Source organism: Syngnathus scovelli, chromosome 14 (assembly GCF_024217435.2).
Source record: "Syngnathus scovelli strain Florida chromosome 14, RoL_Ssco_1.2, whole genome shotgun sequence".
Lineage (NCBI taxonomy): Eukaryota > Metazoa > Chordata > Actinopteri > Syngnathiformes > Syngnathidae > Syngnathus > Syngnathus scovelli.
This window is the reverse complement of record NC_090860.1, coordinates 5,225,679-5,245,075: the sequence shown is the minus strand read 5'-3', so window position 1 is coordinate 5,245,075 and position 19,397 is coordinate 5,225,679. Positions and strand designations below refer to the sequence as shown.

The 19,397-nt window shown below is 49.2% G+C and overlaps 3 protein-coding genes across 7 annotated transcripts; 2 read left to right on the top strand and 1 right to left on the bottom strand.

Moving 5' to 3' along the window:
• The first annotated feature begins 381 nt into the window (after nucleotides 1-381).
• Nucleotides 382-14,605, top strand: tecpr2 (tectonin beta-propeller repeat containing 2). 5 transcript variants are annotated; one of them, XM_049741029.2, is made up of 25 exons: nucleotides 382-551; nucleotides 946-1,026; nucleotides 1,328-1,468; nucleotides 1,543-1,671; nucleotides 1,760-1,891; nucleotides 2,136-2,293; nucleotides 2,600-2,753; nucleotides 3,145-3,297; nucleotides 3,367-3,672; nucleotides 3,830-4,010; nucleotides 4,107-4,296; nucleotides 4,368-4,530; nucleotides 4,615-4,836; nucleotides 4,952-5,019; nucleotides 5,084-5,199; nucleotides 5,271-5,444; nucleotides 5,530-5,710; nucleotides 5,899-6,040; nucleotides 6,155-6,470; nucleotides 6,612-6,709; nucleotides 6,788-6,923; nucleotides 10,111-10,259; nucleotides 10,471-10,828; nucleotides 11,140-11,300; nucleotides 14,457-14,605. In XM_049741029.2, exons 2-24 carry the CDS (start codon nucleotides 955-957, stop codon nucleotides 11,277-11,279), a joined length of 3,879 nt encoding a protein of 1,292 aa, XP_049596986.1. In that variant the 5' UTR covers nucleotides 382-551; nucleotides 946-954; the 3' UTR covers nucleotides 11,280-11,300; nucleotides 14,457-14,605. The 5 variants fall into 5 exon arrangements, with proteins under 5 accessions (XP_049596986.1, XP_049596985.1, XP_049596987.1 ...); XM_049741028.2 differs by lacking the exon at nucleotides 14,457-14,605 and adding an exon at nucleotides 11,907-12,381; XM_049741031.2 differs by lacking the exon at nucleotides 14,457-14,605 and having other exon boundaries at nucleotides 383-551; nucleotides 10,471-10,612; nucleotides 10,679-10,828; nucleotides 11,140-12,381.
• On the bottom strand, nucleotides 11,955-13,472 carry ankrd9 (ankyrin repeat domain 9). The gene has a single exon (XM_049741048.2). It carries the CDS (start codon nucleotides 13,355-13,357, stop codon nucleotides 12,506-12,508), a length of 852 nt encoding a protein of 283 aa, XP_049597005.1. The 5' UTR covers nucleotides 13,358-13,472; the 3' UTR covers nucleotides 11,955-12,505.
• rcor1 (REST corepressor 1) lies at nucleotides 14,548-18,945 on the top strand. Its single transcript, XM_049741042.2, has 13 exons — nucleotides 14,548-14,722; nucleotides 14,824-14,880; nucleotides 15,635-15,715; nucleotides 15,840-15,892; nucleotides 16,075-16,236; nucleotides 16,304-16,422; nucleotides 16,504-16,573; nucleotides 16,638-16,679; nucleotides 17,103-17,252; nucleotides 17,326-17,403; nucleotides 17,550-17,607; nucleotides 17,673-17,885; nucleotides 18,531-18,945. Exons 1-13 carry the CDS (start codon nucleotides 14,548-14,550, stop codon nucleotides 18,563-18,565), a joined length of 1,293 nt encoding a protein of 430 aa, XP_049596999.1. The 3' UTR covers nucleotides 18,566-18,945.
• The last annotated feature ends 452 nt before the right edge of the window (nucleotides 18,946-19,397 follow it).

Genomic DNA, 19,397 nt, shown 5'->3' with positions numbered 1-19,397 from the left:
AATGTATTTTTATAGCACCTCACGTAAAGCTTTTAACACAATTTCATAACGGTGCCAAAAGAAATCGTTTATCGATTATTTTGATGTTGCTGTATCAAAAAGTGTCTGAGCTTTTTGCTGGAATGGCTTTAGTTTTTATATTATTGAGTCGGAAACGCCACTTTTTGGTTTATTGAATCCAGGTTTTCTATTAAGCCCATTTTCCTTTCATTCAAGTCTTTCGACGTAATTTCATCCCGATGGAATGTGGACATAATTACATAAAACAACACATGACACTTTAAAGTATAGATTGATCTGCTCAATTGTAATCAAATCGCATACATTTAGACTGAAAAATTACAAAGAACAAAAACACAATAACGCATAAAGATGACGTCACAAACCAAATGGCGGGTAGCGGGAGACGGACGCATTTCGATGACGACAACAATATAACGTTTGCCAGACTGACAGGGCGATGTCGCCTCTGTTTACCATCCACCAGCTGCTGGGATGAATAACATCTGGACGCACAACCGAGCGACGCGTTCCACGCGACATTAGACTGAGTGTGACATTTTGTTCCGTTGTCAATATTATTACCTCGCCATGTTATTGCTCGCCTGTTAGCTTGTGCTCGGACAGGCTCGCTCAAAACAGAACACTGTATGTGTGCGTGTGTGCGCGCGCGCACGTGTACGTGCGTGTGTGTACGTGCGCGTGTGTGTATGTACGTGTGTACATGTGTGTACGTGCTTGCTCGCCTGCCTTCCTGCGTGCGTGCGTCAATTTTAATTCAACGCTCCATTGTGTTTGTCTTGGTTTTGAAATTTAAACAAAATTTCCAATAGTTTTGGTATCATATTGTTGCAGTGACAGTGTATTTATAAAGAATGTAGCTGTTTATTGAACACTTGTAAATATGGCTTTGGGATCAGAAATGAAATTGTTCTTCCTCCACAGAACGGAACCATGGAGAGCCAGCCATCCGTGTTGAGGGAATTCTGCCCACTCCAGCACCTGCTGAACGCCATCCCAGCCAAAGTAAAACACATGTGCACATATTTTACACGATGAGGCCATGAGTAAAGTGGCATAGAGTGGACTTTGCCTAAGAGCTGGGAGAGGGGAAGTCCGTCTATAATTGGAATGAAATGCATTGGAGGAATGAGAAATAGGGAAAACAAACCAGAAACAACTAATCTAAATAATATTGATATATTGACAAAAAAACAACAACTCTGCGCCAAACCGTGAGTATGCGGCAGTCGACTGGACAAGGACTAATGTACAATCTATGTACAGGGCACAGAAGCATTAGCAGCGTTGTAAATTGTGTCTGCAGGTTCAGCGGGGATTCCGCTCGGTGGTGGTCTACCTGACGGCGGTAGATAGCAGCCGTGACTTTGTGGCGGTGGGCAGCAGCATCGGCATGTTGTATCTCTACTGCCGCCGCCTGGCTCACATGAACAAGTACAGCCTGGAGGTGGCGCTCTTTTTCGTCTTCCTGTCTGGTGCGCTCCGATCCATCCGCTTTTTTAAACAAGTGCATGTGTTCAGGGAAAGTGCGACGCCATCACGGCCGTGAAGCTGCTGAGTTGCTTCGACGACCTGGTCGCCGTGGGAACGGCCTCAGGCCGAGTGGCCATCTTCCAGTTGGTGTCACCGTTGCCGGGACGCAACAAGCAGGTGAGCTGCGTGCCCCGAAGCCGCACACTGGGATTTCACTTGCGTGAAATGATGTGCTCAGTTTGCACGTGTTTGCGTGTGCGTCCAGCTGCGGCGCTTCGACGTGGTGGGCCTCCACAAAGGCACGGTGACGTCTTTGGCGTGGAGCACCAACGGCATGAAACTTTTCTCTGGGGACGACAAAGGCCGCGTGGTCTTCTCCGCTCTGGACCTCGATCAGGTGACACCGCAAGGCCGCCACGTTGATACCAAGCGCCACACATGGGGGTCTTCGGTCACATGATTTTATCTTTTTTTTGTTTGACAAATCAACACTGTTGCTCGTCCTCCACATGCAGTTTGTTATTTGTGTGAATCAAGCTAAAGGTATGGCAAATTTAGTGTTCGTTTCCTGCCAAGTAGTGATGCTTGTATTCCGCCTGGCATCTGGCGACGTGACGCACGCCGTACGTGTGTCTTTCCAGGGCACATGCACGCCAGTGCTCTTGTTGGAGGAACCGGGTGGCGTCGTGCAGCTGGACTACAGTCACCGGGTTCTCCTGGTGTCTACGCAGCAACGCTCGCTGCTATACTGCACGCACACGCAGCAGATCCAGCAGCTCGGTGCCAAACCCAGGAAGAGGTGAGGGTCACGTGTTGCACGCTGCGTGAACAGGATGCAGTGTGTGTGTGTCTGTGTGTGTGTGCACGTTTGCGTGTGTTTGTTTGTGTGTGTGTGTGTACGTTTGTGTGCGTGTGTCTGCCTGGCTCCCTGCCTCCCTCCCTCCCTCCTCTAGGAGTTGCACACAAGTCACACAAGTCATGAAGTCTCAAGTAACCCTCAAGTGTCACTCGGGGCTCTACTAGAATTTTTGCAGTTTTGCCATGATTGACTGTATGTTGTCATTTTTGGGGGGGAACAGTAAACGTGCGTACGTGTGTGTGTCAGTAGTGGAAGGTTCGGGGCCTGCTTCCTACCGGGTCTTTGCAAGCAGAGTGACCTTCAAGTGTTCGCAGCCCGACCGGGACTTCGACTGTGGAGGTCGGATGTGTCGGGTCATGTGGTGGACACCAGACTGCTCAAAGCGTTCTTCAACACTCCGGTACTTCCACCCAAGTTCAACTCGTACTTGCTATTTGACTTGTAGTGGTTGCTATTGCTGATGTCGGTATCGATCCATTGCCACCATTGCTGATATTGATTTTGATCATTTTGTGGTACTCGACTACCACTGCTGGCACTTTGGTACGTTTTGACTGGTACTTAGACCAGTTTCAACTGCTCGTACCCGTTCTGATACTTGATCTTGCTGGCATTTGACTGCTCCTGGTAATGACTCAATCTAATGGGACCGCCGCCACTGCTTCTGCTCCATCTGCTGACACAAACACTTGAAATTGCTTTCGGTACCGCAACCGGTACTGTGACAAAAGTGCTCCTGCCGTTGTCACCGCCGGTGACTCTTTGTTTTGTCTTACTCGTTTGTCCGACAGATTCCCCACTTTGAGATCTTCCCCCGCCCTTGTCTGGTAGGGGCGTACCGTCCGTCCGAGCGTCAGCTGGGTCTGCTCAGCTGCTTCCTCAAGGAAGGTTGGATCCTCAGCTGGAACGAATACAGCGTCTACGTGATGGACTGCAACAACCAGGTGCCACCGTGCCATTGCTGACTTACGAGGGCCGTATACGTAATCGGGCTCTCCCGCTGCTGCGTTCAGGTGCTGGTCGGCGCCTTGGAGAGCAGCGGGGACATAGTGTCGCTGTCCTGCTGTGACAACGAGATCTTCGTCCTAAAGGGAGACAGAGACCTCATTCGACTGTCGGACGGTCCGGAGGGCGTCTCGCATTCACCGTCCCACTACCCTGTGCGTCTGTCGTCGCCATTGACGCCGCAAGCCAACGCGGTCATGCCCACGGGTTGGGTGGAGACGGCTCAGCCGATCAGGACGGTGGCCATCATTGTGGAGGGCGGGAGCCTCGCTGAGGAAGAGGAGGAAGCTGAAGTAGCGCAGGAGAAGGAGGAGGTGATGAGGACTCCATAATTTATTTGATGTGTGCCATTTATTTACACTATTTGAGTGAAGCTACTTCTGCATCTGCCAGATATTTTACTGGTACCAGTTCTGTATGCACCAGCTTTGCCTGCACCTGAAGTAGCAAGCGTCCTGTGCTTTTTCTCAGGGCGCCGACATCCCGAGCAACTGCTCGCGTAGCCGCAGCAGCTCAGTCACTTCTTGGGACAGTCTCCACGGAAACAATGCCGACTCCCGCCGCTACAGCGCTCCCCTGGGACAGGAGGAGGTGTGGCAGGAGCTGGTGGTGAAAGCCGTCAAGGTGAAGAAGAAGAAGAGGCAACGACAAGGCAAGCGCAAGCACTGTAAAAAATGCACCGCATGGCAGCCTTCCACACACAACAGTGAGCCAGCTCACAAAGCGACTCTTTGTTCTCTTTTGGCAGACAGCGGCGGTGGCAATCGCCTGTCCGAGAGCAGGTGCTCCGAGTCCATGTTTGTAATCCAGGACGGCAGCTGTTCTGACGGCGGCAGTGGGCCCTCTCTCCGGGATCTGGAACTTCCAAAACAGGACTCTCCAATGGAGACCGGGGACAGAACTGAGAAGGAGGATGAAGCTCAGGAGGAGGATTCCAGGTTTGCAGTTAACAGCAGCGCTCTCCACTTCCTGTTACCGTGACCGCCATCTTACACCAGCTTCTCCTCAGCTGCTTGCCCTCGCAGAAGGAAACGTTGGTCCTCACCCCCAACGTGGACATGTTGCTAGAGTGCACCTTCTCCTACTTGCAGCGTGAAGGACAGGAGCGGCAGCCCACCGACGAACAGGATGAGAATTTCCTCAGTCCCGCCATGCAAGCGGAGGTTCAACAGGTAAGCGCTACCATATGTGGACTGTGGCACAGGCTTTAACACGTAGAAAACCATTGCTGTAACAAATGTCCGTGACAACTGTAGGAGGACGACTCTGTGCCACCCGCCGATGTGATGGACCAGACCGGAAATTCCGGACTCCCCAGCACGAAGCCGAGCATGTCCAGTGATGACGAGGAGGGTGACATCTACCGCCACAGTCTTCCCGGCGTCGATGCGGAACACGGCGGCGCTGCTAAAAGTCAAACGGCTGATGAAGTGCTGCAGCGGAACGCTCGGAACGGACCTGGATGCAAAGCTGAGCAGGTGAGCCTTACAGAAAAAAAAACATGGCTGTGAAGTGCTAAGACAGGTGGGGAAGCTGAAGACGGGACTCCCGCCATCCCCAACTGCCCACATTAAAAAAAAAATGTCTTTCTAGCTGGCAGAAAGCTGGATGGGGTATTCTGGACCCGCATGTGGAATACTGAGTCTTCACGTGACTGACAGGTGTGTGCGTGTGTAGCTGCAAGTGCGTGTGCACGTGATGCAATGTTACGTGTGTGGACGGCAGGTACGTGTGGTGTTTGGACTTTAAGGGCGGACTCTACTGCAGCCTTCTGCCTGGAAGCAGCCTCCAGTGGCAGCGTTTTGAGGACAACATTCACCAGGTGGCGCTCTCTCCCTCAGGTGAGCCCAGCCCTTTTGCGTGAGCGTGTGTGTTAGCAGCGCTCAGCTAAACATAGCCGGCCTCGTGCTAGGTCACCTGTTGTGGAAGGTGGAGCAGAAGAGCATGACGGCATACGCCTGCGCCAAAGTCTCGGCGCATGGCAAGCGTCACTGGTACAAGGCGGCTAAGCAGACGGCCTACGTGGCCCTCGGCGATGACTCGGCCTGGATCGTGGGGACCAACGGGGACCTGTACCTCCAGACGGGTAACTTCCCGTTTTTGGCATTGAGCATTCGGGCATCGCCTGAATCCGCTTCATCTCACCTTCTCGTCACGGTCGTTTGCGCCAGGCCTGAGTGTGGAGCGGCCATGCGCCCGCTCGGTGAAGGTGGACGTGCCATGCGTGTTCAGTCAGGTGTGCGCGCGGGGGGGCGTGGTCTGGGCCCTGAGCGAGCACAACGCTCTCTTCTACAGGGAAGGCCTCGACAGCTTCTGCGGCCTGGGTAACGCCTGGAAGTACGACACCGTCAGGTAAAAAAAAAAAAAAAAGGCAACAAACGTATTCTGTTCTGCTCGCTGGACCATTACCCACGCGACGTCGACCCGCAGACGGTCATCGTGATGACTGCGATATTACCGCAATTACCTTAAAGCTGACGTTGCGTCGCTGAACTGCACGTGAGAGCATATCCATCGCGCTCTGTTGTCTTCTATGACAGCGAGGCTCAGGGCGTGGAGCTCATGTGCATCACGCTGGGCGAAGGTGGCACGGCCTGGGCGCTGGACATCAATGGGAGACTCTACTTCAGGACGGGTGTCTCCTCGCAGCGGCCGCAGGGCGACGACGACCACTGGTGGCAGGTATGCCGCGCCGCCTATGTCGGAGTTGGCCTTTCGCAACTTTGATGACAGAGCTGGATAAGGTGGTATGTGATGGTGTGTGTGCGTGACAATTTGTAATGCGGTGTCCCTCAGGTTAGCATTTCCGACTATGTGGTCTTCGATCAAGGCAGCTTGTTCCAGACGCTCCTGAGCGCCACGCAAAGTGTCGCCACGGTAACAAAGGCACCGGTGGAGCGGGTGGTGGCCTTCCTGTCTCAGTACTCGCAGCGCCAGCCCAGCCTGGTCAGCGCCAACGCGGGCGGCGTCTGGGTGGCATCTGGACGCAACCGGTTGCACTTGGCGCGCGGCGGCCTGGTGGGAACTTTCTGGCAGAACCTCGTACCCAGAGGGACTGTGGCGGCCACCAGGTGGAGCTCCATTACCTCCTCGGCCCTGCCCCACAAAGACGGTGAGGCCTGGACTACACGCCACTCATAGCAATACACAAAGAACAACATCACTCGATGGCGTGCACAACAAAGTTTCTCACTAACACACTAGCGCACACAAAGTCGCTCGCACTGATTGACAACCAGCGGGTGCATTTCAGGTGCCTTCCTGTGGTTGGCTCAGAGCAAGAAGGATCTGTTCTGCGTGTGGGACCAGGACGGAGAACTTCGCCCGTCCACGGTCACGCTGCCACCGGAGGTCACTCCCCTTTTCCCGATGATGTTCTGCACTTGCGCCTATGCTGTCCTCATGTTCTGCCGCCGTTCTCGCCACCAGGTGGAGCTGACCCAGCTGTCGGCTTGCCGCGACGCCTTCTGGGGACTGGACGTCCACGGCCGGGTCTTCATCCGCACCCTGTCTTTGTCGTGTCCCACCGGTCTCCACTGGACCTCGCTGGACCTCAATCAGCTCGGTACGTATTGTCGTCCCGATAAGTTCGCGCCATCTTTGCTGGCCATAGATGACTTTTTGGGCTGTTACCACAACACATGTTGTCTTTTACAGCTCATTTTTGTTTTTCTTTAGTTTTTACTGTACCCATAGCAATGTCGTCGTCATCATCATATATCGTATTTGCCGGTGTATTAGTCGACCTTTTTCGATCCAAAATCAACCGACAAAAATCGACCTCGACTTATACACCGAGTCATAAAATTTAACTTCGTATTCATCGCTTCAAATGTGATGGTAACCAAGGCCGTTTCTCATGCGTCTCATTGTGCGTGGGTGTGCGTCCGTCAGGCTCATCAAACAGCGAGAAACTGAATCATTATAAAGCGTTTGTCGCATTAACACGCATCCTCAGCAACAATTTCAAATATTCTCACCTCAATAACGGACATCGAAAGCCAGGCAGCGACGATGACTGCTGGGGGGAAGTACTGGGTATTGAGCGAATGTGCGAGTCATCGCGCGTCAAGCAACGACAATAACTACCGGTACGTAAACATTCAATCGCCATGTCTAAATGAATGTCGTTGGCACTTAGAAAATATTCGCCAAACTTGGCCAGACTTCCAGGGGAAGAGGCCGAATTTTCACTTGTTCTGGCCGACCAGAGGAACCAGCCGAGGCGGACACTTTACGGCGGTTGAGTCGTTGGCACTTAGAAAATATTCGCCAAACTTGGCCGGACTTCCAGGGGAAGAGGCCGAATTTTCACTTGTGGTGGCCGACACGGGGAACCAGCCGAGGCGGACACTTTACGGCGGTTGAGTCGCTGGCACTTAGAAAATATTCGCCAAACTTGGCCGGACTTCCAGGGGAAGAGGCCGAATTTTCACTTGTGGTGGCCGACACGGGGAACCAGCCGAGGCGGACACTTTACGGTGGTTGAGTCGTTGGCACTTAGAAAATATTCGCCAAACTTGGCCGGACTTCCAGGGGAAGAGGCCGGATTTTCACTTGTGGTGGCCGACACGGGGAACCAGCCGAGGCGGACACTTTACGGCGGTTGAGTCGTTCGCACTTTGTAAATATTTGCCAAACTTGGCCAGACTTCCAGGGGAAGAGGCCGAATTTTCACTTGTTCTGGCCGACATGGGGAACCAGCCGAGGCGGACATTTTACGGCGGTTGAGTCGTTGGCACTTAGAAAATATTCGCCAAACTTGGCCAGACTTCCAGGGGAAGAGGCCGAATTTTCACTTGTTCTGGCCGACATGGGGAACCAGCGGGGGCGGACTCTTTATGGCGCAAGAGCCGTTGGCACTTAGAAAATATTTGCCAAACGCTCTCAGGATAGAGAAGACCAAGAAGATGCCCTTTATGACAACAAACTAAACGAAAACGAATGGAACGAGCTTTTCGGAAATAGCGACGATGAAGACGAATTTTGAACTCTATGTACCGGCAATCACTTTATAATTATAATTTGTAGTTTCTTAACTAAAAATAAACCAGTTTCTAAGAGTGTTCATTTTTGTTAGTCTCTCTCGGCGCGTAATATCACAGGGTCATGAAGTAAATAATATTTAAAATGGCGTATAGATCGCTCGCTACAAACTCGCGAATTTGAACACATTTTGTCAATAAATTTCGCATATTTCTGATTGAATTTTGAAGTTTAATATAATGCAACAATTGAGCTCGACTTATACAAAGGATATATCATAAAATAGTAAATTTCCGTCGAATTTTAGGGGGTCGACTTATACACCGAGCCGACTTATACACCGGCAAATACGGTATATGGTTATGCAGATACCTGGCATGAATATAGAAATTGGATTCTGTCCACATCGCCCAGCCCTAGTATGTGTGTCTTACTTCATTGGACACACTGATGTTGAGTCACTTATTACCTACTAGGCAGAAATCGTCATAGAGCTATCTCATCACCTTTGCTTCAATTCATTTAACGACAATAAAAATCATGTGGGTAGATTGACGCGCACGCACACACACATACACACACACACACACACACACACACACACACACACACACACACACACACACACACACACACACACACACACACACACACGTACACACACCTAGCTGTTCCATGTCACATCAACAGCTGAATGTTGCATAACAAGCTTTATCAGTTCTGTTTTTAGTTGTGGCCCTTCTCACTATCAGCGAGCGCATGACTGCAAGTCACACGTTCCGCCGCTTGTTTATGTCGCCCCAAGACTGTGACAGTGACGCAGGCGCAAGGTCAGCTTTCAGCCCCCAGATGGTTGGAGCCCGTTGATCTTTGGAATATATTTGACGTGACCGAACAAGCCTGTTAACCTTCTAACATTTGCTAACACAGCTATGTCTCTGACTGACTGACTGACTGACAGACATGATCTAGCTGAGTGTTTTCTAACTTTTATTGAACCGAAGGATATGCTGTATTTTCCATTCAAAAAATCTCTAGGCACACCATTAAATATATATATTTTTAGTCTAATTAAGTGAACACTATAATTTACTGTTAGTAAACATTAGCTAATATCCCATTTAGAGACTAACATTTTGTAAGGGCCTGATAGAGGTTAACAGTTACTAATGGGTCTGTGACTTGCTAACATTTGCTGATTTGTATGTTATGAACTAAAATTGGTTAGCGTGCCATTAGTACTAAGGTACCTCTCATAAGCTAACACGCGTCCCATGTTAACAATGTGTCTGTTCCGAGCTCCCATAGGATTGCATGCCCGTTATGTGCTAATTATTACCAGCTAACCTTGCCTAATATGTTAGTTCCTTGGTAATGTGTCTGTGGCATCCTACCGTTTCCTATCATGCCTGTTATGAGCTAATATAACCGTTACAAGCTAACAAATGCGGTACATTTAACCTCCATCGTTTCCTTTCTATCCACTTAACGGATTGCTGTGATGTGGAGTTAACATTTTCTGTTGTTAATATTTTGAGCGACCTGTGCTGATTAGTGAGTGTCAAGTCGTCAAAGGTTAGTGGGGCAGCTTTGAAATATGAGTCTGTTCTCCCAAAAACAGACTGACCTGGAATCTGCTCTGAAAGTGCAGATGCTCTTGCTGCACTCATTTTTCACCTTAGCCTTGAACTCTGGATTCACATCTTTGGCTCGATAGCACACGTCCACTATTGTATGCATGCAAGTATTGTGTGTGTTCGAGACAGGAAGTGTACGTTTGGTGAGCATCAGCTGCGGCAGCCAGAACGTTTGGGCTCTCGACAGTCGAGGACTGGTCTACTTCCGCGTTGGAACCCAACCGCTGAACCCTAACATGATGCTTCCTGCTTGGATACACATAGAACCCCCTGTCCAGGTAACACACATTAAAACTTTTCCAACCAATCTTGTTAATGCATATCTGGAGCCACTTGTCCAAGACTGCCTCTCCAGGTAACATTTTTTAGGACTGGCTACAGATGTACCACAGATCTAAAACCACCAGAGTAGATGACACACACCTAGTACTACAAATCCAGAATGCCCACGCATGTAGGCGCTTGTCCAGGTAATCGTGTTCCTTGCAGCCCGTTGGAGTCCAGCTCGTCAGTATCGAGACAAGTCCAAATGATTGCCATCTGTGGGCCGTGGACAATAGAGGTGCCGTCTTTGTTCGGATGGGACTCAGCGATGAGATGCCTGTTGGGACAGATTGGGACCTCGTGCCAGGTCTGTTCTCAACTCAGCTTGTATATGATTATTTGTCCGAACCTCAGCTGTCTGTCTGTACTTCAGGTCTGAGCGTCAATCAGCTGGTTCTCAGTTGTCGGACAGTTTGGGTCCGATGTGTCAATGGAGACTTGGCTCGACGTTATGGCATCTCTGATAGAAACCCAGCTGGGGACTACTGGAAGAAGATACCAGGAAACGTCAACTGGTTGACTGGTAAGTGTGGTTTTGTACTTTTCTACTTGGTCTTCTTGGTCTCTAAGGTGCTTAGCAAATGTTTATTGCTTTTGTCCTCGGTTCTTACGAGGGTGGCAAAATTCAGTGAAATGTCGAAGTTGAAAGTTCTCCATAGGAATTAATGGACATTTATAATAATAAACTGCATTTACAATTTTCAGTTAACACCTGTTGTCACTGTACCACAAGGCAGTAGCTATTTCCAAATTGCCCACATGAACTTTTCATAGAAAATTTTCACCCTGGATCTTTCAAGGCGGTCTCCTCGCTCTTTTCGTATGTCCTGGCAGTCACTCCTGATGACGACCTGTGGGCGGTGACTGGGATTGGCGGACTGGCCCGCCGGATGACAAAGCGCCTTCCACAAACGTCCCGGCGTCCCACGCCTTCCGGCGGCGACGATGTTGACGACGAGTGGGAACTCCTCTGATCTCGTTCGGCGTGGACTTGTGTAAGATAATTGTCACTTTTTTCCAACACCTTGTGGAATGACACTGACCTGGCGGCTGACATTATTTCCTAGCAAGTGTGATGTTCACATTACAAGGATGAACTTTAAGGCCAAGCAATGGCTTGAACTTGCTCGAACTATTTCCAAACTGGTCCAACGGATGTCAAGTATGGCCTCTGATCAACTGTGCGTGTAGTACTGTACAACTAAGACAAGTATGACGCCCAGATTGTGTTTTGAAGGGCTGTAAGTGATGGTGGAAAAACTCTAGTGGGAACAGGAACTAATCCCTCACTCACCTCTGGTGGATTTAGATTCTCACAGAAACTCTTGACACCAGTGGATGGATGAACACAAGTGATATTTAGTGCCACTGGGTTCGAGAACTAAGGGGGATAAGGAATCTTCCACCTTACGATATTGCCTGTGATGAACTCCATACACACTCGACAGATTTGATTTTGGTACTCACTGGGACTCAGACATATGCCCTGGACTTTAGTCAATTGTGAAGGCCAAGTCAAGTTTATTTATATAGCCCTAAATCACAGAAACGTCTCCTGCAGTTGACAAATATTATTGACACGCTCTAATCTTAACCCCCAGGAGGGCAAGGATGTCCGTTGGTTTCTTGGAGAAACTGCTGAGTCCAGCTTCAGTTGAGTGGCCTTCATTTTATTACGCAATCAAAACACAAAAATATACATGCACTCATTGTCCAAACTCAAGGATCTGAACCATTTACCTTGTCACGAAACACCACAGTATGTTTTCACAGTAACGGAATATCTAGTCTAGCTCATCAGGTGGCTACTGGGAAGCAGGTAGCTGGCTCATTTGACCAGGGACAGACTAAGCTAAAGTCGTGACATTCTAAAGCGATAGTAATTGGCAGGGCCAGACCGGTCAACCAACCAAATATGTCCTGTGGACACATCCGCTGACATCAGCTGACATGACCAACCAGTCTGGTGAACTTTGATGTTTTCTGGCAGACTTGACTCTTAAGTTGCACTTTACTGTACTGTGTGTTGATTGGTTGGAAACTCACCCATGAACATATTAAACACGAAGCTGCTGACTCCAGTGTCAGTTGAGTGTCCTTCACCTTCATACACAATCAAACTCCAAAATGTACATGGGCTCATGGTCTGGAGTCGTGGATCATAGGATCCTTGACATCACAAACACTATCATGCTTCAGTCTATTTCCACGGTAAGGAAAAGTCCAATCTCAATTCACGGTGCGGTTGCAAGAAAGTGGGCAACAGGCTCATTTGACCTGGGACAGCCTGGGCTATGGTCCTGAGAGCCTGAAGCAGAAGTGGCGGCGGAGCTGAACCGCTCAACCAGCCAAACACATTCCGCCCCAGGAGGCTTTGCCATCTTTGCGGCTCATCCCGCAGGCAACACAGTGCCACCGGCTCCGGTGCAAAAAGCAGAAGCAGCTCCAAGCAGTGCTGGGCATCGCGTCGCTCGGCCCCACCAGAAGCGGCGAGTCGCAGTAGTGCCGCATCCAAAGCATTCGGCCGTGCTCCATGCGCCAGGAGAAGCAGCAAACAGTCAGCCCGTGACAGTTCCACTGCCAACTGCACCGGTGTCTTCCCTGCATCTGCTCCATGCGCACAGCCTCCGCAGCTGTTCAGGTACTCTTGACACCATCCTTCAGGCGCTGACTCCTTCACCAAGTCCACCATCAATCCCAGGATGGCGGTCCGGTTGTAACGCACCGCCACGTGCAGATGCACCGACCCGCTGCTTTGGCATATGCCACATTGTGACACGTGTAGTGCCTTGACAGAGAAACTGCGGAGGAGATAGCGTGCATAGTCCTGGTGGTCGTGCACCAGCGCGTACATAAGTGCATCTCCGGGCGAGAAGGCGCGCGGGTGGCCGTCATCCCACAGGAACACCTCCATGCTGCGCATGTCCTCCAACAGCCACGCTGGAAGTTGGTCCCGCACTGCGCAGTAGAAGGCAAAGGCAGTACGCTCACAGTGTCGCTGGGATGGGGACAGCGTGGAAGGATGCGGTGGAGATGAGAGCAGCCAGGGCATGATGGTGCCACCACACTTTGAGGAAGAAACCTGGGTCTGTGTTGTGAGCTTCTGTGGTGGCCGTGTCACTCCAACAGGCGTTTCTGGAGCCTTGGGACATTTATAGTCTACAGGCGCTCCACCTTTCCCTCGGCATAGGGGCCTTGTGTGGGCAGGGGCGGAGTGTGATTTACCAGAGTGTGGGAGGAGTGTTACGCTTCTGCGTTCTGCAATCAGACTCACTTGCCCTCAGGTACTTCCAATTATGGGTGTTTGTTTGGGGGCTCGAGAGAGGGGCGGTACTAAGTGCATATCGACCATTGCAGGCATAGCAAACTCTTACACCACGACGTGACTGATTATCGCGCCGGACACGGAGGCGCAACATTACGCGAACACGTAACAGCCTACAAGTGTCTTTCGTTTCAATAAACGTTTATTTAGTTAAATTAAAAGTAGCCGTTAAGGATGGCTACTTTTAATTTTAACAGCACTTGTTCGTTCAATGTTTCCCCGCCCTCTAAATTATAATAATGTAACTGTTTTATGAAAAAAATATTTTCACCTGCTCGTAACCAGCGTCAACTTCCTTAGACGTCTTTTGTTTCTTATTTTCGTTGTTGTCGGGGCACATCTAGCGCTTGCAGTACGCAATTGCATCATGCGAGTAATCAAACAGCGTGAGTAATATGTATATTACAGTTGCCTTTAATGGAAACATTTTGAAATGTTTTGTTAAATGTGCGGAGGTTTTCGTGGCTTTTTTATTTGTCCTTTTGGTGAGTGACCGTGACAACCTGTTTTAGTTGCTTCATAGGCCTTGTGTCTTGTAAGGAAAAAAAAACGTAATTTATATCGGTGTATTACGAGTATTGAACAGTAAATCAGAAACCTCGATCAAGACTAACTGGGACGTTCCTAAAATAAATTAGTTATTGGTTACCGCTGTCTCCAGTCCCCAAAATCATAGGGTCTACATAATATTCCTGTTCATGTTAAAACCGAAACAAGGCTTGGCTTTATTCAACTACAAATTCTTCTTCGTCTACATCCGGCCTTAACTTCCGGTTCTACTTTACTCCAGTTAGTTACTCGCTCACTTTTTTCTCTCTCTTTTAAGCCTTGCTATTGTGGCGAGGCTCAGAGGAGTCGCGTCCAAGTCGGCCCACTTCTTCCAGGCGTAGCCGCTCAGCGTCGGTCACGTCTGGCCCATGGCGCCCATGCTCGACAGGAACGCGGAGGCGGCGGCGGTAGCAGGCAAGAGGCGAGGTCGCGGCCCTGGAGCGGCGGTCAGCATCGGCGGGAAGAGTGTGTCCGGTAATGGAATCAGCAGCCGGGGCTGCTGGGAAGATGGAAGTTCAGGCTGCAGTAGTGACGACGAGAACGGTGGGTAGCCTCGGTCCGAGCCCCCGGAAGAATAAAAAGTAAAACTAGCTCACGTTTACCACATTTAAAGTTGCTTGTGATCATATTTTGGGGGTGTGCAGGTGGAGGGATGCGGGTCGGATCGCAATATCAAGCCGTGGTTCCGGATTTTGACCCGGGTAAGAAAGTCAAGCTTGGATGGGGGAGCCTCCAACAACCCACGCACACAAACATGCGCACGCTCGCACTTTAAACAATTCGTTGAATCGGTTACTAATAATTCACTGATTACTACTCAATCCCCGAGTATTAATAATAAAATAACTATAGTAAATACCTATTGTTTATGTTGCCCACCTAACAATAATGCAGGATGGTCAATGTGCTATTACAAGCTAATTTAACGCCAACAGCGCAGATGATGTACTTGTGAAATTTGCTAACATGTATCCAGTATTAATCCTTGCCTAGTACTGAACAATATGTTTCCATTGCAGCTGGTACAGTTATATACAATCAATTCATCGTTTAGAGACCTTGTTTAACTTAAAAATGTCCAAATCATCAGAAATTACCCTTCTCAAAATGCAAACATTACTTTTAGTAGCAGTTTAAGTACTTTTTGTAAACTGTCAAAGCACAGTCATGATTTATCAATTAATTGTCAAACATAAAAATATGTCAAACACTCGAGCCAATGGTTGCCACTTCTGCCACCTAGCAGTCCATTACAAAATTTCAGAATTCTTGCAGAATTCTTTTTTTTTTTTAAATTTAATTTTATTTATTTTTTGATTGAAGCATGAAGCATTTGATTGAAACATTGATTAGTTGCGGCTTCGTAGATTAATTGTTGTCGTCCCGTAGTGCGGGCCGGTAACCGCCCCGCAAAAGCGATGTTGGCTCCATCACTTGCCTCATGTGTGTTTGCAGAAGTGGCGAAGGCGTGCCAGCTTTCTCATAGTGTGGGCTTGTTGGTGTGGAGTCCCAGCAACAGTGTTCAGCAGAGTCAACGTAAGACCACTTGCTTCTTTTGGTTTTCACTCAGGCAGAGCAAAGTGACGCTCGCAGTATCAAGCCGCCGGGGCTTCAAAATTCAAGTCCATCTTCAAGTGATTTTTGTTTGTTTGTTTTTCAGTTGACGAATACATCACCATCGCCAAAGACAAACATGGATACAACATGGAACAGGTCGGGCTTCACTGGTCGCCTGTCATAGTGGCTGTTGTGTTCCCTACCGACTGTCGCTTTAGCTTATCAACTTGTGTGTGAAAATTGGAGTCTGGCGTTTTTGGCCTGTTGTGAAGAAATGGCCTCGGTGACCTTTTGGTAAGCATTGCGTTCCTGACGTCAGCGTCGTTCCTCTTTGTCAGGCCCTGGGCATGCTGTTCTGGCACCAGCATGACGTGGAGAAATCGCTCGCCGACCTGCCCAACTTTACGCCGTTTCCCGACGAGTGGACGGTGGAGGACCGCGTCCTGTTCGAGCAGGCCTTCAGCTTCCACGGGAAGAGCTTCCACCGCATCCAGCAGATGGTGGGCCACCTTAACGTCCGCCGCGTGGCCGGAGCGCCGCCAGCGCTCAACCTTCTGTCCGCTTCAGCTGCCCGACAAGTCCATGGCCAGCTTGGTGCGCTTTTACTACTCATGGAAGAAAAGCCGCAACAGAAGCAGCCTGATGGAGAGGCAGAGCCGCAAAGTCAAGCGAGAGCGAGACGACAGGTGAGCGAGCGGCAGTGGCTTTGACCTCACCCACATCAGACTGCAGCCCACGCTCAAAAACCATATGTCCGTGCCTTTCAGCGACGATGATGGTCAGGAGCATCACGCCAGCGATCCCGAGTCCGGTCATGCTCAAGAAGACAGCAAGGAGGTCGGTTGAGTCTGCTCGCGGACACACGACACATCTCATGTGTGCCTTTCCTTCCTGTTTTCAGGGAGCGGAGCGTTCTGAGCCGAAAGCTGCCGCGGGACTCAAAGTAAGAATGCGCAAAAATCTTGTCAGCAGTTCACACCGGCACACACGCCCGCAACGAAATGTATGCCAAGCATTATTTGCTCCCATGTACACATGGCCTCTTGTGAAATATTTGGTTCAATAAAAACAGCAGTTGAATGCAATATTTTATTTTTAAAATGTAGACTACAGTATTTGGTACATTAAGAAACCTTAAGGTTTCCATTACAGTTTTTTTTTCTTCAAAATAAAAACAGCATTTCCATTTCCATCACAATTGCAAGACTTTGCAAGACTTTTTGGGCACCTTCAAGTACCGGTACTCGGTATCGGCCGGTGCTCGAATACTCGTACTCGGCCTGAAAAAACAACCACATAAGTGCTCCCACTGCGTTCGCAGTTGATGTTCTTTTCAGTTTGTCTCAAATGTCGTCCCTATTGTCAGTCGTCAGGTGTCAAAGGTGCCCACCGGGCCAAGACCCGCCCCCCCAGAGGAATGTTCCTGAAGCAGGAGGACGTGATCTCGCTGTCCAGCTCCTGCGCTCACAGCGTCCTGCGCCAGCTGGACGTTCAACTGACCGCCGCCAAGCGACAGGTCTCCGCTGTCGGCTGTGTGTCTGAGTGTGTGCGTGTGTAAATGTGGGTGCAAATGAGTGTGTGCACTTCAGGTCCAGAGCATCAAGCAGTCCAACAGCGCTCTCAAGGAGAAACTAGACTCCGGAGTGGACCAATTCCGACAACCTGAGGCAAGCACTGAATACAAACATGAATCATAATCAGACAAAAACAATGCAGTTTTCACGGTGGCGCCTTAACTTGGAACCCTGATGAAGACTTGTGAGGATGAAGATTTATGATGTCAAGATAATGACAGCTTGAACATGTGTCACAGGTGAGCAGTAAAGTGAATGGTCGCTGGAGCTCGGATGAGCAGCTTCTGGCGGTTCAAGGTAAATGGCCTGATCTTGGGCTGCCTTTGCGACGCTCGCCTCTAATTGGCCCGCGTAATCGACAGCCATCAGGAAGTATGGGCGAGACTATCAGGCCATCTCAGACGTGATCGGCAACAAGTCGGTCGTGCAGGTAAAGAATTTCCTGGTCAACTACCGCCGCCGCTTCAACCTGGACCAGGTGCTGCAGGAGTGGGAGGCAGAGAATGGCGTGGAGGGCGAAGCTGTGCCCGACGACGACAAGATGGAGGCGGTGGGGCCCGGTGAGGAAGATGCAGGTGAGGTGGGGAGGGAGGGGGGGAGTGCCGCTCACATGACTGGACTCAGTTACTCTGAAGTCGCCAATCTCAGGGCTTTCCAAAAATTTAAAAGCCCACTTGACTTTGACTTAGAAAAAGGGTTGTAATAAGGTAATGGCAGAGCACTACTTTTGTCCTAGTCAAGCTCGTCAGCTCACTTCAACATATCTCGATTCCATGGGTGGTGGTGCATGGCCATTCTTAGTTGGAGTGATTTGTCTGGTTAATTCCGATAACGAATGACTCTGAGGCCCCCACCGGCCCTTGCACCAGCGTTCGGTGGACCGGTTCCTCTGGACGCGGGTCGCACTCTAGCGCCCTGGCTAACCTGTGCAAAGCGAGAGTGTCAAGAAGCCACCAGATGGGAGCAGAGCTGCATTGTCCAAATTAAGCCCCTCCATTCACTTGAACATAGGCCCTTGACACCAAAATGCACAAGATGTCGAAAGACTTCCTTTTGTCTAATTGAAGCCCATCAACTCACATCAACATTGTTCCTTGGCAACAGTGTAGCACTGCCAAAGCACTACTTGTGTCTAACAGAATCTCCTCAACTCACTCCAGTCAAGATAGCCTAAGAAAAAAAAAGACTCTTAACCCCCCTTGGCTCTCTGTGCTCAACAGATGACCAGCTGACTCCGCCGCCCGCAGACCTTTGACCCCGTGTTAATGTGTGTGGATGTTTGACTGCACCCTCTAACTTTGCTTTTTTTTTTTCTTGAAAAATTGTTTCAATTTCACTTGTGAAGTTTATTTGTTGCCATGGAAAAATTATTTTAGAACCTAAACGGAGCTGCCATAGTTTAATTAAATCAACCTGAAAGGAGCTCACTTTTCATATTATTTTTATGGTGAGGTGTTTGAGCCAATCAGAACATCTCATGATATTTAATTGCTATTTTTAAAATAAAATAGCTGCCATAGTTTTACTCAATCTATCTACCGTTTGTTTGCAATCAATCAAAATGTTCTGTTATCTCAGTTGTTATCATGGTTACCTGGTTTGCCAATTTTGATTAAAGCTGCTGTACTTTGAAAAGCGGCTCACATCTGTACCAATTGTATGCAGCCAATCAGAATGTCTGCTGATGGGTACCTGAGGTCGATTCTCAAAATATGTTTTATAAACTAACAGGACCTGTTAGTTTAAATAAATCGATACACAGCAGTTCGCCCTGAAAAAATGTAGCCAATTAGAATGTCTCCTGATGATGTCACGTTTTATGTCACCATGGTTACCTGGTTAGAAACATTGATCATGTTTAATATTCTCATATCAAGGGCTGATATCATTTGTTGCCACGGGACCCCCATTTCGCTTAATATATTTTTTTATGAACTAAAAGGACTTGTGGTTTTATTAAATCAACCCAATCAGTAGCTTTGCTCAATGATGACAATTGCAGCCAATCACAAGATCTCCTAATGACATCACCACCAGGCGATGGCTATGGATAGAAATATTTATTTGAAAACTACTGAAATAGAAAT

Bases quoted from the DNA above. Each gene is read 5' to 3' on its own strand.
- rcor1 (XM_049741042.2), top strand. From the start codon at position 14,548: ATGGCGCCCATGCTCGACAGGAACGCGGAGGCGGCGGCGGTAGCAGGC. The intron at 14,723-14,823 runs GTGGGTAGCCTC...GGGGGTGTGCAG, and splicing joins CAGTAGTGACGACGAGAACG to GTGGAGGGATGCGGGTCGGA. The intron at 16,680-17,102 runs GTAAGAATGCGC...CCCTATTGTCAG, and splicing joins AAGCTGCCGCGGGACTCAAA to TCGTCAGGTGTCAAAGGTGC.
- ankrd9 (XM_049741048.2), bottom strand. From the start codon at position 13,357: ATGCCCTGGCTGCTCTCATCTCCACCGCATCCTTCCACGCTGTCCCCA.
- tecpr2 (XM_049741029.2), top strand. From the start codon at position 955: ATGGAGAGCCAGCCATCCGTGTTGAGGGAATTCTGCCCACTCCAGCAC. The intron at 5,711-5,898 runs GTAAAAAAAAAA...CTTCTATGACAG, and splicing joins TGGAAGTACGACACCGTCAG to CGAGGCTCAGGGCGTGGAGC. The intron at 10,829-11,139 runs GTAAGTGTGGTT...ATGTCCTGGCAG, and splicing joins AAACGTCAACTGGTTGACTG to TCACTCCTGATGACGACCTG.